General features: G+C 38.1%; 2 protein-coding genes across 5 annotated transcripts; both read right to left on the minus strand.

Moving 5' to 3' along the window:
- Positions 1–390: 390 nt before the first annotated feature.
- On the minus strand, positions 391–10,352 carry LOC122782673 (palmdelphin-like). Of its 3 annotated transcripts, XM_044047310.1 has the most exons (10): positions 9,150–9,230; positions 5,881–5,931; positions 5,481–5,561; positions 5,204–5,325; positions 4,923–5,037; positions 4,786–4,810; positions 4,599–4,688; positions 3,867–4,027; positions 2,249–3,233; positions 391–699 (listed from the first exon to the last, which is right to left on the minus strand). In XM_044047310.1, the coding sequence occupies exons 2-10, from the start codon at positions 5,923–5,925 to the stop codon at positions 677–679; spliced, it is 1,647 nt and encodes a 548-aa protein (XP_043903245.1). In that variant the 5' UTR covers positions 5,926–5,931; positions 9,150–9,230; the 3' UTR covers positions 391–676. The 3 variants fall into 3 exon arrangements, with proteins under 3 accessions (XP_043903245.1, XP_043903169.1, XP_043903088.1); XM_044047234.1 differs by lacking the exons at positions 391–699; positions 9,150–9,230 and adding an exon at positions 10,305–10,352 and having other exon boundaries at positions 1,919–3,233; XM_044047153.1 differs by lacking the exon at positions 391–699 and having other exon boundaries at positions 1,919–3,233.
- A 2,290-nt stretch (positions 10,353–12,642) lies between these two features.
- tyw3 (tRNA-yW synthesizing protein 3 homolog (S. cerevisiae)) lies at positions 12,643–15,556 on the minus strand. Of its 2 annotated transcripts, XM_044039958.1 has the most exons (7): positions 15,530–15,556; positions 15,198–15,453; positions 14,414–14,494; positions 14,219–14,317; positions 13,556–13,627; positions 13,281–13,414; positions 12,643–13,190 (listed from the first exon to the last, which is right to left on the minus strand). In XM_044039958.1, the coding sequence occupies exons 2-7, from the start codon at positions 15,366–15,368 to the stop codon at positions 12,938–12,940; spliced, it is 810 nt and encodes a 269-aa protein (XP_043895893.1). In that variant the 5' UTR covers positions 15,369–15,453; positions 15,530–15,556; the 3' UTR covers positions 12,643–12,937. The 2 variants fall into 2 exon arrangements, with proteins under 2 accessions (XP_043895893.1, XP_043895803.1); XM_044039868.1 differs by having other exon boundaries at positions 15,198–15,550.
- Between the last annotated feature and the right edge of the window lie 2,879 nt (positions 15,557–18,435).

An 18,435-nucleotide genomic window follows, 5' to 3' on the forward strand; every position in this document is an offset into this window, starting at 1 on the left:
AAAAATAAAAAAAAAATACACTTCATACTGTGGAAATAGTCTTATTTATTATTTTTTATACCCTGCTATGGGTCACGTCTCATAGAAATGCACTTTTTATATTTAAACCCTGCCACAGACCTGCTATTTCATATTGTGCAATAAGAATTTGATGGCTGTATATCCTTTTAATGTAGTACGCTGCAACTGAAAACCCACCTCACGTTAACTAGGGTCACTTTTTCTTTTTAATGTCCTTGACCCATACACTGGTTGTTGTTGTTGTTGTTGTTATTGTTCTTCGTTGTTAGCTGTATGCACTTTCAAGGTGAAGTCAAGTAAATCTCGTTGTACAACTTGTATAATGACAATAAAGGCATTCTATTCTATTCTATTCTATTCTAACACGAGACAAGCAAATACAAAGAAAAACTAGAAAATAAGGCAAAACATAAAATTAAAAGAACACAAGTGAATCAAAGCATCTAAAAGTCATAAATATAATCAGGTGTGTGGACGTAACATTAAACTAAGTGTACTTTGGTTGCATTTAAAGTGAAAAGAAACAGAATGGTGGACTCTTTTTAATCCTAAACGTGTTGTTGCAGTCAGTGTTTAAACATGGAACTCAGGGAGGGAAAGACGACGACCGATGATGATGAGCAGCAGCTGAGCAGGACGACGCAGAGGAAGGCCGTCAGAGATCAAGAAGCTCTGTAACTGAAAACAGAAAATTAGAATGACATTAGTGGGTCAAAACCTTTTAAATTCAAACTCTAAATCGAGTCAAAAATAGTTTTGGCATTGAACTAGAAGGATTATAGACAAGTCCCTGTTAGATTCACATTAAACCAATCAAATTTATATTTTGTTCACATCAGAGGTACAAGATCATTTGTTTGACAACGCTAAACATGTAAATAACAATGTGACAAGTTACCTTTTTAAGCTTCACACTGAACTCAGGTGAAAAACACTCCTGACACTTTATTAGGTGACCTCCAGTGTAAAGTGGCCGGACTGGAGAGTGAGGTTATGTGGACTGATTCTGTCCTCCGACAATAATGTGACAAATGAAAGTTGGCTGTTTGTCCGCGCCAATTATACACTGCGAGTCATGTGATTAAACCTGATGCGCACACACACACACACACAAGCAGTGTATAATCACATGACAACAGTGTTGATGTAAACGAACAGTCTGATATTGAGTGTGACGGCGAGGAGACATTTGAGCTGCTTCACATCACAGAGGATTAATGTAAATGTCAAACACACACACACACACACACACACACACGATGAGGGTTAAACTAGCACAGATTATTAACAAACTTTAAATATTAATAAGTAAACAAAGGTTTATTAGCATCATGGTTATGTTGTTATCTACTCAGATGACATAGTGGTCAATACAACAAATAATCATAATGCAGTCTCTAAATCTGACCACTATGTGATGTAAATGCAGTGTAAATGTACATGTGAACAAAAGCACTTTAAATTAATCTTAGCACAAAGTTGCGTTCTGCTGCCATTTTGAGTTTTTATACAGTAGCTGCTCATTATTATTCTATAAACCTTGTAACCAGCAGAGGGAGCCACAACGCTGGACCACAGGCCGGTTCATGAGCTGTATTCTTAAAGCGTGACACTCTGTCTCACTGAAAACATGATTGTCGGAGGGAGGACACGAGGAGAAAAATAAAAAGATTTTAGCCTCAATTAATAAAACATACACCTGAATAAGTCTACAATGTCTTATGAATATGTGTACTCAGTAGAAACTTAAGTTTATAAACCGCTTACGTCCCCACACCAAAGTCCATAGAGAAAATTAATGTTTTTAGCTTTTAGCAGGAGCTGCTGGTCTGCTGCTGCCTCCTTTAATACATTTATGTCACTGAGGTGAAACTCAACGAAGGATTTCAAAGACCGAAGTTACAAAATAACACATTTGAACTTACTGAAGGAGGCAGCAGTGGATCGACTACTACTCTGTGCTGAGGCTTAAAATCATTTATATTCTCTATGCACTTTGGTGCAGGGGAACTGAGCAGTTTACAAAGCGGCACAAACTTTATTTTCCTGTTGTAAAACGCTGTCTCGTGGTGAAATAAAGTGGTCAAACATTGTCTCACGTCCCTGTCAGTATGAACTCGTCAAAGTGGTTAGTGTTTCAGAGTCAGTGTTGGTCACTCATGCGTTGGTTAGTCCAGTTAGGAGACACAACAGCACGGTTGATGCTTCTTCTGGGTCCGTTTGATACCTGGCGCCGTCCGCTTGACTCCAAATCCTACATTCCCATTGGCCGAGCTACCTGTTGAAAAGCCGCTGACACTCGGTTGGGCGTGTCTCTCCTCCGACACGCTGTTGTTGTCCTCACCGTTTTCGTCACTGTCCTCGATAACGACCAGCTCGGCCTTCAGCGAGCCCTCGAACTCCTGACCCCACCCACTGTCGTCCTGCGCCGTCTGGAAGCCCATGAAGATGGCGGTGATTGGCTCGGTGGTATCCATGGTGTTGAGGATGGTGTAAGGGGTGTCGTCTCCGTAGAGGGGGGAGGGCACTCGCTCGGAAGGGGTGGGGCCACGGTACAGTGCAGACTGGTAAGAGGGCGGGTTGTTACAATAAAGTTCCTCCTCATCCACACTGATGTAATCGCTAAGAGGGATATGATTGGCCGGGGTGTAGCAGAGCTGCGATTGGTAGGGGGACACTACTTCCTGGTCATGTGATCTGGGCGGAGCCCAGCCATTGGTTCTGCCTCCATGAGTGCTGTTGCTCCTGATGATGCTGCTGTTGCTAACAGGCCGATTGTCCAGAACACTGTGACAGTTTCTCACCTGGTAAGAACTGCAGCCATGACCTTTCTGGTCGCCATGGTGAAACCCCACCTCCTTGCCGTTTCCTAAGCGATGACGTTCCCTCAGTTTGCTGTGGTTAAGTCTCTCGTCCTGCCGACTGTGCGGGTTTTCCTGGTATTCCCTCCAGTTTTGCCAGTTTTCCACGCAGCTGACGTCTTTCTCAGCTGTCGTGTTGTGAAGGAGGACGTGGTTACCACAGCGCCCCCTGTGGTCACTGAGGTCACACACCTCCACTTTGTCTTCATTATCGTGGCGCTTGCTCCTCCACTGCTCCTCCCTGATGCTGGGATGTTGGTGGTTTAATTGGCGATGCGCCGTGGCACTCCGCAGCAACTGTTGCACTTCTCGGGCTGACAGCTCAGATACACACGCTGGGTCATGTGATCCCTATAATTAGAGAGATTAGAGAGAAATATTCATAATATAATATTATGAAGTGAACACAATGCGAAGGATACTGGGAAAACAGAATTGGACGGGGTCTTGGGTTCAGGTAACAGGTTTTGGTGTTTTTGGTGTTTTTGGTGTTGCAGAAGAAACTAGTTCATGTTCTGTAGCTTCCTTACCACTAAATATTTCTTTTCAAGGCTTCCTCAGTGATATGAAAATGAATGTGTCCAAAAAATCCACATCCACCCGTAGCCTGATATACTTTAACACCTAAGCTCAAATGTGCCGTATGTTCTGAGTTATTACAAAAATAGCGCCAGCCCGTCTACATGCCGAATGCCCAAAATGATCTTGCAGCATCTCCACTTCCACACTAGCAAGTTGTAATCAGCATTTTGACATTTTTTACATCAAACTACTGAAGATCCAGAAGAATTGACTTCTTTTTTTGCATTCCCCTCCAAACTTCAGCTGTTAGCTGTTGGCAGAAGTACAACAGCCACACTGAGTGACACAAAAACATGTAAAAGTTACAAACTATGATTAAAATCTAAAATTTAGCTGTTGGAAATGTTTTATGGAGAGATGTGTAACACTGTCTACATTATCATGAACTGTGATAATTAATACCTCTTGTGGATTCAGAGTATAGATGCACTTCCTGCCGTCGTCGTAAACTTTGAGCCCGCTGTGTTGGTGCAAGTCCTCCGGTGGCACGGTCGCAGTAGAAAGTACGGTGTTTTCCCCGGTCAGCAGGTTTTTAGTCACATTGATCTCCATGGCAAACAGCACTGAAACAGAGGAACGAGGATAGACAGTCCAGATTTGATTATATTTTAGTCCAGATTACGCTGTAACTGTAAAAGTAAAATACCACGATAGGAATCGCAATAACCTCAATAATAAGCTTGATATAATTTGCCTGTGAATCCACTGGAAACACACAAATGATGTCAAATAATCACAGCCCTCAACATCAACGTTATCCTACCCTGGCTAAAACGTTCTAACCTCAGTTTACAACCTCGTCATTGGATTCCACTTTCATGCGGAATAAAAAATTGTGTAAATATTCATAGAAACAGCACTAAAGTGAGACCATGTGGTGTAAAAAAAAACTCTGAAAAACTATTTTCCCCCAGATTTGATGCTTTGAAATCCACTTTAACTACATCTAAGCAAGTGTTACGGCTTTATTGTGTAAATATATTAATTCCTGTTCACTTTAGTACTCACTTAACTGAACAACGTTTGCCCTAATCCTTCCAGCAAATTGAACACCAACAAACCACATGATCATAGAACAGATGCACAGCTTGTATATCAAATTGTACATAAAATAAAAATGTAAATTTAGTCCACTTTTTCTCGGTGTCAGCTCAGTGTGGTTATTGGCAAGTGGAGACGGAGATTCTGGGTCATCAGGAATCACCATGGCAACCCGCGATGGTTCTATAGGACAGACAAAAAAAAAATCCATGTTCATCTATGTTGACATAGATTTGATATTGATGCTGTTCACATGTAAGAACATTCTACAGTGACTTACTGGGGACAAAGTTCTCGTTTGCTTCCTGGAAACAAACAGAAAGAGGGTCAGAGTTCAAGTTCGTTACATCTCTGTGCGTGTCTGTATATACAGTATATATATATATATATATATATGTAGCTATATACTGTATATACCTTAATAATTTCCTGTGAGCTTTTCTCCACAGCCTTCAGTCTGTTGAGGATGAAGCTCTCATTGGTGGAAATCATCGACTCCTCTCGCTCCAGAAACTCCACCTCCTTTTCCATCCTAACAAATCAAAGGAAACAGTGCTTGTTAGACTCAATGTTTAATCAATATCTTGTTATTTAACTGTATAATTATTGTGGTGTTACCTTACTTTTATTTCTTTTTGCATCATATGGCAAAAATCCAATTTAGTTTGATTTTTTTAATATTTTTAATGTTTTGTTACCCGTGGATGTTGAGCTGCAGCGCTCTGGTCTGCTGCTGGTCGGACAGAAGGCTCTGTTGCTGCGATGTTGCATTGTGGGTAGTGGAGTCCTGTAGCAGCCACTGCTCCCTCATAGCTTTTTTCTGTTCGTTGTTTAAACGTCAGAAGGACACAGAGTGTGGACAGACGGACAAAGTGATTAAGACAGGCCTTCTACAGTTCGTGCTAATAAGAGATAATGCCAATGCATCCAGATGGTTAGTGTGTACATGTATTTGGACATAAACGTGTGCTGAACCTTGAGATGCTGCAGTTTGAGTTTCTCTCTATCCAGTTCCAGCTTCTTCTGTCTGATGTCCTCCTGAATACGGTGCTTCTCCTAAAATATTAAAAGACAACTGGTTAAAAGAATTTATAGAGGACTTTCATCAATATTCATCCTTTTTAAACACTTTCCTAAATCCCTTTTCCCACTACTGTTTCCTCAATGACAAGTGAACTTCTCAGTACAACAATAATTAGAGTAGAGTGGGTTAAAGTAGGAAAGAGTAACATCAGGTACAGTACGGTATAAAAGAGAAGGATGAAATGGGGTAGATTAGAGTGAGAGTACAGAGAAGAGTGTAGAAAAAAGTAGGGTTTAGTAGCAGCAACATGTAGTATTGTGTGGAGTAGAGTGAGTAAGAGTAGAGTATTACAGTGATGGCCTGGAGTCTCTCCTTCAGCAGGTTACACTCGTCCATACTGCTCTGAAATATAGAAACAAAGAAACACGTTTCAAAATTACATTTTGACTAGGAGAAATGGCAGTTATTGATATCTGCAATAACATTCTGACTAGTAGAAATTGTATTTAGAGATATTTAAATCTTTATTTCTCCTAGTCAAAGTTCAATTCAAGCGGCCATTTTAACATTTAATAGCTAGACTGGATATGTATTACAGATATCTGTAATTGAATTCTTCCTAATCATAAAGAACATAGAAGATATCCACAATTACATTCTTCCTATCCACAATTGTTTTTTCAGATATCCACAATTACATTCTTCCTAGGATAAACTCCCATTTTAGATATCTTCAATCCAATTGTTACTAGTCATAATTTTCATTTCAGAGATCCAAAATTAAATGTTGACGAGTAGACAGGACACCATTTTAACATAAAAAAGATTAATTGACTATCCATAATTACATTTTAGATATCCATAATAGCATTTCTCCTAGTCAAAATCTTGACTAGGAGGACTTTATCGAGTGTGTAAACCACTCACTCTCCTATGGCGGTTTTAACATTTAATAGCTAGACTGGATATGTATTACATATATCTGTAATTCAATTCTTCCTAGTCAAAAAGAACATTTCAGATATCCACAATGATATTCTTCCTAGGACAAATGACGTCACTTTTGCCATTCATGTGTATTGGGCTTTCGCTTTCAGATATCCATAATAACATTCTTCCTAGGACAAGGAAGACTATGTTCCGGCGAATTGCATTCTGGGGTACCTGACATCATTTGTCCTAGGAAGACTTAATTGTGGATATCTACAACGTTCATTTTGACGAGGAAGAATTCAATTACAGATATCTGTAAATACATTTTTACTAGTCATAATTCTAATTGTAGATATCCATAATGACATTTTTACTACTCACAATGTATTTTTGGATAGTCAAAATTACATTCTGGATATCTGTAACAGTTTTTAATTTTGGATATCTGAAATGAAAATGATGACTATTAACAATTGGATTGAAGATATCTGAAATGGGAGTTTGTCCTAGGAAGAATGTAATTGTGGATATCTGAAATGTTCTTTTTGACTAGGAAGAATTGAATTACAGATATATGTAACACATATCCAGTCTAGCTATTAAATGTTAAAACTGCCATAGGAGAGTGAGTGGTTTACACACTCGAAAAAAAGCCTGACTAATTGCAAGATAAAGAAACACATTCTTAAGATATCATAGAAATACATTTTAGCAAGTGGGCCTTGATTGAATACTACATATTTACCGCATACATAAAAGTAGTCGTGTAGCAGCTGATGTATCAGACTTCTTGCTAAAAGGAGAAGATCATGTTCACACTGTTTATATTCTACAGGGTCAGATCTTATTTATATCCAGTGGGTCAGTGAGCTGCTCTGCTCTTCTGAGTGTTGGTCCAGCTGTCAACATGTCACTGCCTTGTTGTGGTTTTATGTGTTTTAAGTTTTATTTTCAGCAGTTTAAAAAGAAAACGCATTTAGACATGAAACAATACGAAGGTTTAAAGTCATGATTATCCAGACCAAAATACTTTTAATTCACAATTCAGTATTAATGCAATGATTTCTAGATTTGTCTAATCTATTTTCATTTTATTTGTATCCATGTGGACACGTTACGTGGACACATTTGTGCAATTTTTCTGAAAGTTTATATACAGTATATACATATATATATATATATATACAAAATATTGTAAATATATTGTAAAATTCTAAAAATATTACTAACATTATAAAAAATGACTTACTTTACCAAAAAGTGTCGTAAAAATACTGTAATATTATAAAAACATGTTACTAACATTACAAAAAAATGACTTACTTTACCATAAAATGTTGTAATATTAAAAAGTGTCACTCATTTTACTAAAAAGAGTGAAAACCTGCGTTTGTCACTTCCTAAAACTTCTCACTCTCCCAAACCAAAGTCCAGTCAAAAACTAATTTAGACACACATAATGATTGAAGATTAAAAATGTAGAGTCAGCTGTTTAAATGGTGGGAGCCAGAGAGGCTGTGTTTAATATAGATGTGGGTCACGACTGTTACCATAAAGCAGGTTCACTCATGTATAAAGGGGTCAAAGGGGCGGGCTTATTCCTATAAAGGGAGCATACACATTTTACTTTTTCTATTTCCAGGTCAACATTTGTTCCAGTCCCAGTTAAAAGTCAGTTATTTGGCCTGAGGTGCATTCTACTTTATTAGTTAAGTATAGATTTATTTTTTGCATGACACAATTCACACAAGGGTGATGCAGGGGTTGAAAAACAAAACAAGAAAAACTGGCATTGCGAATATATTTAACTTTGTAAACCTAGATTTGGAAATTCAAGTGTTTTATGTTTTATGAACTTTAGTCTGAGGAGAGAGTGGTTGAAAAAGGGACACACAATTACATTCTATTGGAAAATTGAGTGCCGATATTCTTCAGATATCATGGACTTAAAAGTGGGTTGACTTTTGGTTTGGGTTGTTTAATGGCTCGGATTTAAATTTCAAGTGGCAAAATTCCAATATCAGCAAACACGTTGATCCTACAATATGACTAATGTCTACTGACTAAAAGAGTGGAAGAGTATGAATGAAGAACTTTTATATCTACATCTGCTGTGACATGATGAGGATGAAAATATATTACGTTTATTTCACTACAGAAGAGACTAAATGACCTAAAAAACGTGACAAAAAATGACTTACTATACCATAACATATATAACAAAATATTGTAATATTATTAAAAAATGCGTTGCTAACATCACAAAAAATGACTCACTCATGTATATCTTATATCCTATATAAAATAATATCGTAAAATACATATATGGTATTGGCCCAAGCACTCCCGATATATCAGCATACTGGATATTGAAAAACTAAATACAACAACCACTATATCAAAAAACCCTGAACACTCTGAGTAATGTCCATCTTTCCAAACAGGTCACCAGCCAAGGTCAACCAGGAGAAAACGGCGTTGAATTAATTTTGCTCCACGTCACCTTAACAAACCATTCTGTCCACACTGAAGCACAGGACCTACATATTATTCTGCTCTAACTCCCTCAAACAAGACATGGATCCGGTCGGCCCGAGGCAGGGACGGGTTTGACCCGATTCACCTACACAAGTCACACAGATAGATGACCATGCGGTCACTAAACTGACACAAATAAGTTAACAAACCTGCAACCAGGAGTCTCTTCTTCCTTCCTGTGAAACTGCCAGTCAGTCGGTCAGGTAAGCAGCCAGTAAAGCAGTGAGTAAAGTGAGCTAATCTGCTCATGAGGTAGTTAATCTGTGTAAACCATCTGTCTGCCAGCTACACTCAACCATGCCAGCTCATCAGTATGACCATGTGCTCACTGCCTCACTTGAAGTTTATATTAATCATTGAATGCACAGACATGAACTCTCTGATATAAACCTATAGCTTCCTCTTTCAGCTTCTCCCTTTAGGAGTCGCCACAGAAAATCACCTGCAATCCCAAATATGATATGAAGCTAAATGGGTTAAAACCACATTCATTTAACTCGATATTCAGTGCAGGAGTGTAGGGTTGTGATGCATAAAGTCCAGTAAACACAACATATACATTAGATGTTGTGCAAACATATAATATACATAATATACACAAAACATACTGTACACAGGAAAAGACAAAAGACATTTCTGCCCAAATTATTCAACCCTTGCAGCTAAAACTTTCTGATTTTTCAGAGGAAATCTGATTTATATGCATTTCAGGTTTGGGAAAACACACACACAAAAAAACAAGCAGATATTATTTGGTCCAAGTTTTCAAAGGGAAACCAACAACTATCAAGAAAAAATTTGATTTATTCTAATCCCGGCAGTCTGAATAAGGCCATAGTTGATCAAGGTTATTGGCACTTGTAGGTACTATTCATATTCAACTGCCGATAACCTTAATTTGTGTACAAAATCTGAATTAAAAGCAGATTTTGAGGCAGCAGTGTAAATGAAAGTGTAACTGAAGCAGCAGCAACAGGAGAAACTGAATCTTAACCAGATTACAGAATCTCCTCCTGTGTGACTTCTATTTATCTTTCTTTTAGGTTAACTGCTCTATTTTGACTGCTTTATTATTTTTTTTAAACAAACTGTGAATACACCATAATACACCTTTAAGACTGTTATAATTTAATAAACAAAATGGCTGCACGTTGAAAAACTTAAGTTAATCTTAAGTTTTAAAAAACTAGAGACATGTTCTTTTTTTTTTTTTTACCAAAGGTTAATAACATTTAGAGAAAAGAACAACACAAACAAAAACACAAAAATTAGTATAATTAGTTTTAAAAGCGTAGTCATCATACCTGAATGTTATAACGTTCTTCACCTTCCTCTCTGCTGTGAAGTTCCCATGGATGTATTATAAGAACTGGATAGAGCACCGCCCCCTCTGCCTCGAAGACAATTTTGTCATGGTGGCCACTCCCGGTACTGCAACAAATAATACACATGCGGCCCAAAACGCTATTTTCCCATTGACCACAATAGTAATAGAGACGCCTATAAAACTGTTCACAGGACACCTCCAGATATGGACATAGGCATGTATAGATCTTTATATTCTATATTTTTAATTCATGGAGTTTCACATTTGTAAAACCTTCATAAAGGCCATAACAAGCCCAGAAAAATCTTATTTCCCACAGTGACGTCACAGCTGTGTTCGAGAACAGTAAAGCGCGGTCATGTGGTGTCGCGGGGACGGCGCTACTGTTTGGGAACCGTAGGATGTGAAAACTTTATGAGAAATGTGAATAAATGAAGTCAATGGTGGGTTTTCTTTTACATTTTTTTAAATATTACAACAAAGCAGGTTTTAGTTATTTATTCGTCGCTCATTAGGATTTATTTTCAAACTTGTTATCGATGTATTAACAAGCTGCTCGGTGTCACTAACGTCGTGACACAGACGGTGTGGACTGTGGAGCTGTGACCGTGTGATGCACTGAGACCTGCGGTCACTTCACCACTGCGCATGCTCTATGGTCCGCACAACCAGGAAATAAACCCAGAAGTCAGAATTTTTTTTGGCATATGCGCTGGGTGAGCAACTCCATTGGAATGAACAGAGCCAAAGGGGCGGTACTCTATCCAGTTCTTATAATACATCCATGGAAGCTACTTCTTCTCCGGTCTCCTCACTATTCGAGCCGCGGGAAGCACGAGACCACCCGGGTGCAGGAGCAGGTGGGCGGGGCTGTCAAGGTGTCGCCTGACTTCTTGATTGGCGGTTCGCCGTTGCCCTGTCAGCCAATAGCAGCGGGACTAGCTAGCAAGAAAACTTTATTGAACTGCTTTTAACTGGACGATGGGGACAAAAGATAACTAAACAAACATACAAATAGAAGGCATTATTTAGACATGAGCCACCTGAACAGCTAATGTTGTTGTTGTATACAACCTCAGTAAAACAGTACTTTTTAGCTTAGCTCTGTGGAAAAAGCATCAAAACAATAACCCTGAATAATATTAAAGACATTTGCTAAAAATAATTTGTGGAGGCTACAATTCTGGCTGAACGAGATGCTGAACTGTAAAACCTAACACTATACATGCTTTTTATTTTATGTTATGAAAAATAGTTAAATCTTTTGGGACAACATGCTATGAACTGTAGGTAAATTCCCTTTGACAAAGTCAAGAACAAGTCTTCAAAAACAAGAAAAGTAACTAGAAATATACCGTAATTTCTGGACTATAAGGCGCACCTGAATATAAGCCGCACCAGCTAAATTTGGGGGAAATACAGATTGTTCCATACGGTGCACCCGACTATAAGCCGCAGGTGTTTAAATGTTTAATTACCGTATAAGGGTTCCTGCTACCACAGAGGGGATTGTCGGTACAAAGATTGGAACTGTTTGGGAACGCAACGCGTCCCATTTATAGACATTTGAGAAACACAATAAGTCTTTCAATCAAACTTTCACATCTTTGACATGACGAACAGCATTCGTGCAGTGCACAAATAATAAACGGTGCGCTCCCAGCATAAGGGCTAAATTTAATTTGTTTTTAAAAGTGCTTGCCTGTAACACGGCAGTAAAGGTGCAGAAACACGGCTGCTTAACAAAATAACCAGCATCTTTTCCGAAAAGTGCCAACACAGCAGTTGCACTGGCCTCTTCATCATCATCATCACGCAGCAGTCCAGCTTTTCGAAACCCGTTGGTGATCGTGGATGTTTTCACACTTCTCCATGCTGTCAGGATCCACTGGCAGACTTGAGCAAAAGTTGCTCTTCAAATGTTACCAGTTTTGGTGAATGATTTCTCGCCGCAAGTCATCCATGCCTCCCACTGAACTCGTAGTGCCACTTTAAAAGCACGATTCACAATGATGTCAAGTGGCTTCTGTCTCTCGTGCTGCATTTAGGCTCACTTAGTTTGTTTTGCTCTCGTTACCTGGCGCAAACTGTCTGTCTCGCTCTTCCTTGATAGTGCGCCCCTGGTGACCGTTAGCTGTAAAAATCCATGGACAAGCCGCACCGTTGTATAAGCCACAGGGTCCAAAGCAAGTGAAAAAAGTAGCGGCTTTTTAGTCCGGAAATTACGGTAACCACACTCTACGGTAACCACGCTACTATCTCCTTTAGACTGAACATTCTAGAAGGCTGAACCAATAGAAAGGCTGGGAAACAACTGCAGTTTGTCCATTTAATAACATTAACTTCACATTTGAGATTATTTTCATCATTTATTGTATTTAGCGTCAATAAAAAAAAAGAGTAAGGATAATTTAATATGTAAAATAATAGAAAAGAAATGAGTTATAAAAATATATTTCTTCTTGTAGCAGCTTTGATACAGAAATGGTATTTAAAACAGTCAGTGGACTCATTATGTGATTTTAAGGGCTGGAACTTTGTCATAAATAATAATAAGCAATAATAAAGTACTTGTAAAGATGATAACACACGTTGTGCGGCACCACCATTTTATGTAAACAGATCCAGACAGACATCCGGCTCTTCTTGAACGCTACCAGTACCGTCACTGTGGCCACATTCAGTCTGATGATGTTCTCTCCTCCTCCTGCGTTGGTACACGCTTGTTTTGTTCTGCTGCTTTTCGTCCGTCTCTGCCTCCTGTCCTTCAGGTGGACGCCGTGCTTCCTGGGAACTGGGAGACGCTGGGAGGACTTCCTGTAGTTCTTCTGAGATCAAAGCCGACTGCAGGTTCTCATGGAACCTGGACACATAAACAAGTCAAAGTTGAGTCATGTCTTCTCAGAACCCAAAAACAGGCTTTCATTTACGTAGCAGCTAAACACAAACCGACCTGTGGATCCGTCTGAGGTTCTCCTCCATCTTCTGATTGGCTACCTGCGTCAGGAAATGGACGTAGTCACGTCCAACCAGGAGCTTTCCCTCACGGGTCAGTGGAACCTCCAGGCCATGGGTGCTACGGACGGCCTGGAGGGACAAAACACAGCAGCAGCAGTTGCAGGGTGTTATTTACACCCCCACAGCAAAGGCAAAAACAAAACGACGACAAAACAATGTATGATAAAGTTCAGGATATATGGACATGAAAGAGGCTAAACACAAACAAACCGCGATGATCTTTCCCGCCTTGCTGACAGTGAGACCAGAATTCCTGAAGCCAGAGTTGATGGACACCGAGTGCTGGAAGACAGGGTCGAGGCCAGGGTAACTTAGTGACTGAGTTTATTTTATGTAATAAACTTGTAATAATGTCCCATGTAAAGTTTATATTAGTGATAATAATTTATTATCAAGAGGGAAAAGCTGATTTTAAGAATTTACATGTTCCCCAATACAGTATGGGTGCATTTTGTTTTATCATAATAAAGTTTAAGATTAAACATTAAGTGCGAATGTTTTAGAATACATTTGCCTCTTTTTCTCACCATCAGTCAACCTTTTTTCTGACTGGAAACCATAGTTTGTGTAATTTTGTAAACCACTCACTCTCCCACACCAAAGTCCATAGAGAAGCACACAAGAGTTGATGATCCACTGCTGCCTCCATCAGTGAGTTCAAATGTGCTATTTTGTGACTTTAGAGTTTGAAATCCTTCATTCTTATTTACCTCGGTGAAACAAACTTACCAAAGGAGGCAACCATAGAACAGCAGCCACTGTGTCCCCAAGAGCTAAAAACACAGATTTTCTCTATGGGCTTTGGTTTGCGAGAGACGGTAGTAAATGAACAGGCAAGTTGAAAACATGTTTTTAGACACAGTAACTTCTCACCATGAGCTGAGCATCTTCTAACCTCCTGCATTGAACATGGAGAATGAAGGGCTCAAACTTGAGCACAGCGTCTCTGCTGGACTTGTCCAGAGCAGAAACCTGGAGAACAAACACAGTCATAATAACATCAGGTTGTCAATGCCATCAGTGTATGTGTGGATTATCAGAAGTGTACACATGTCCATCACAGCTCACCAGGTCGTATGATGTGCACTTCTTGTGTGAGACATATAACCAAGCACAATTCTGCTTCTGCACATCGCTGCCCTCTGGGGCCTGAAGGAGGAAAGATAGGGTGGGTAACAGGTGTTACAAAATGCCGTGGTAATATTTAATTTAAAGTGTCAATACGTTTTAACCAGAATAGAGAGTGTGACACTAAACATGTAATAAAAGCTTCACTGAGACATTGGAAACCTATATTTCTTGTATTAATGTGATTGATAATGAAAGTTATAAATGCAAATATAAACATAACAATCTTCTGTTGGGTTAGAGTGAATAAAAGCAGAGTGTCAGTCTCTCTTTAAGAGCTTTAATTAAAACTGTATTCACCTTATGTAACAGAAATTTATAGGAATAAAAATCACAACGTGATCCAAGCCCAATATTTCCATTTAATAAAAAGTTAGATTCCCTGGCAGTGTCTAAGTCATTTTAATTAGATTCTATTTTATGTTTATAACATTAATTTATTTATTACACAATTATAATTACACGCACAAAACTATTTGTGTCAGGAGTAGTAGACATATAGAACTCAAATTAATTATATATAAATAAAAAACACAACATGAAAAAATGTCTTTATCGTTTTTATAATGCTTCCTTTTCCTTGTCGTCAAGTTTAAATATAGTATCATATCTAATTTGAATATGAATACATTTATATAAATAGCTGTTGTTAGCTTGTCGTTTAGCTTTGTTGGCTACGCTGTGCCAACAAAGCACCGTGTGGTTGTTTGTGTGTTTTTGTTACCCCGTCGATGACGATGATTCTCCCGGAGCAGGAGCTGGTGGTGAAGAACTGATCACGGTTATTGATCAGAGAAACCACTGTCTCGATGTCCTCGTCTACGCTGCCTTTTTTACTCAGGTCCACTTTGTTTAGACTCTGCTGTTTGCACTGACTGAACCTCTGATGATCCATAACCGCGGTGTTTCCTCAGTATCCACGACTTTATCCAGTCCCCACGACACGTATCCAGTCTCCACGAGATTTTTACTCACGTGTCCTAAAATAGTAAAATAGGCTTTTAATTAATCATTTTTACAACTGTGGACACTGTACTGAGCTAACTTGCTACCGACCTGCACTTTCTTCTTCTGTGAAGAAAATGGCGACTGAGGTGTACGTCAGCAGCTTACACTGCCACCTGCTGGAAGGGAGACGACACCTTTTTATTTTTAAAAATAATGAACGATTGCTAGCTAGTTATCGATCTATTTAGCTAGCTAGCTATTTTGTAGGTACATAAATATGTAAAACCCGCTATATAATAACAGAATATGTTCCTCAAGATGAATGAATGAACAGATAAATAAATGAAAATATACATATATATTGGATTTTTTAATTAAAACATTGGAATTAAAACACATGACATATATACAGTAGGCTACACATTAAAACATAAGACCAATCAAATATTTGGGGACACATTTGTATGTATCAATCAGAAGTCTGTGGACACCTTTGTGTGTATCAACTAAAAGTTTGGGGACATCTTTATGTGAGCAAAATCCAGAATCCACTATCCAGAAAAAAGAATCCAGAAAAGAATGGAGGAGGAGCAGGAGAGAGGATTAGGAAAGACGGAGCATTATCCCCCATTGGTCTGGCATGGTTTTCTGGCCCAGAATCTATTAGTGACGAGAAAAAAGGGAGCAGGAAAAACAGCTGAGTTCTGATCACAATGCTGTGAGACAGAAGACGAGCAGGAATTATCTACCATGAAGACACTATGAAGATCAGACCTCAGGTCAGCCCCACTCTTATACCATTTATGTCTATTAGGCACCTACAGCTTCTTCATTATTGTAGGAAATATGTACAATTTTAATAAATTGACGTTTAATTATTATATTATATATTGTATTCGGTTTGCTGTGTTTGAATAGACAACGCAAGTTTATATACAGTATATAGTAATAATTACAGTATATACAATTCAAAGTGAATATACATGACATTATAATTAAAAATACAGTATAAACAGTAAATGTTTGATTTAAAAACAAATAAAAACAAGCAGGACGAGTATCTAGGGATAGAAAAAAGTGGAGTTAAACGATTGTTACTATTGTATATATATAAGTGAAAGTACGATTTAAACATTTTTATTTATAAGAATTTATGGGAAAGCTGCAGTAAACAATAACGTGTTCAGCAAAATGTTTTTTTTTAACTTCAGTTTTTATTCCTGATTAGATTTAAATGAACACATAACAAAAACAATTAGAGCTGTAAAAGAATTAAAATTTGAGTTTAAAAACAGTCCCACATCATGGTTTATACTTAATACAATGAATAAAAAGTCACTTTTATCCACCTACTGTAACTGTAACTACTGTTTACACTCTATATATTGTAATAATCAGTGTGATAAAGGCTCATACGTATTAAGTAATCATTAATTATATAAATATTTATAGTGAATATACAGTATATATATATATATCTCTGTGACCTTGTTGCTAACATATAGAAATTACGATAATACAAAGCGGCCCGAAATTCAGTCTACTTGTGTGTTTTCATGGAACATTAACTGGTGTAAAGATGTCACTTTGTTGCCAGAGGGAATTTATGCATATTTTACAACAAACATAAGACAAGGCGATGCAACAGGAGACCCTGAACTGGGAGGGTGGTGCCCTCAAATTGTCTTGACACGACCCTGCATATGGATAAAATGGACTATGAGGACATTGTCATCAAGTTGTTGTTGATTGTGTCAAGTATTTAGGCTTTTGTGAACAGAAATGTGTGGTTTCACATTGTGTGTGTGTATGACAGCAGCAGATTGTAGTCAGAGGCCTGAGGCTGTGACATGGCACTGTGTTTGCTGCCTGTGTGTCCCATATACTGTACACACACACACACAGACACACACAGACACACACACACACACACACACACACACACACACACCATATTCTTAGATTCACAGTAAAAAACAAAACATAAAATGGCAACAGTAAAATACCACAAGACCTTAAATAGTTAATCACCTTTGTAGGTTGTAGATACAGTAAATTACCCTTAACTTTACAACAGTCTTTTGTTTAGCATTACATTTTTTAACTAATTAATTTTTTGTGGATTGACATAAAAAGCCCAAAAAAACAATTGATGTTTCAGTCCGCTAGGTGGTGCTAAGTGCTCACTCATTCTCCACCAAAATTGTTGACAGAATATGGTTTAGCAAGTACTCCGCATATCACAATATCATGATGATATCTCATTGTGAGTTAAATATCATGATAATATCGTATTGTGAGTTAAATAGCGTGATAATATTGCATTGTGAGGTAAATATTGTGATAATATTGTATCACGGTGTCTTGGTGATTACCACCCACGACCTGCTGTAAGTCAGATAAAAGAAAAATAACACATCATTTAAACGCCATGGCTTTGTTTTATTCCTCATCTATTTGACATCATCATGATTTACAGCAATTAAAAAAATATGAATTACAAAACTGAACATGTATTTATATCTAATTTACTTTCACTGCCCACTAGAGGGCTGCAGCCTTCACTTGGGGAATTGCTGGCTTAAACTAAATCCATTTAGAACCCAAATTCCAACTCTAAAACCAGGTCTTAACCTGGATTTTAGGATTTAGAGTTGGATTTAGCCTCTAAAGTTTTGAGGACCAGACAAAATGTCCTCACAAGGTCAACATGTCCTCGCAAAGATAGGTGTAAATCAAAACTTGTCCTTGCAGCCTATGAACACACACACATGCACCCACACACACACACACACACACACACACACTCCCTCCCTCCCTCTCTCTCATGTGCACTCCCCTTGTTGAAAATAGGTTTTTAGCACACCATAGTGACACGGTTCTAAATGAGAGGTTGTACAATAAGGAGATGTATCACTTTGTTGTACTTTTGTTCATACACAAAATAATGAAAACAACAACATCAATAATAATATATAATATATATTTATAATAATAATAAGATAATAATAGAT

This window comes from Solea senegalensis, linkage group LG1 (assembly GCF_019176455.1).
Source record: "Solea senegalensis isolate Sse05_10M linkage group LG1, IFAPA_SoseM_1, whole genome shotgun sequence".
Lineage (NCBI taxonomy): Eukaryota > Metazoa > Chordata > Actinopteri > Pleuronectiformes > Soleidae > Solea > Solea senegalensis.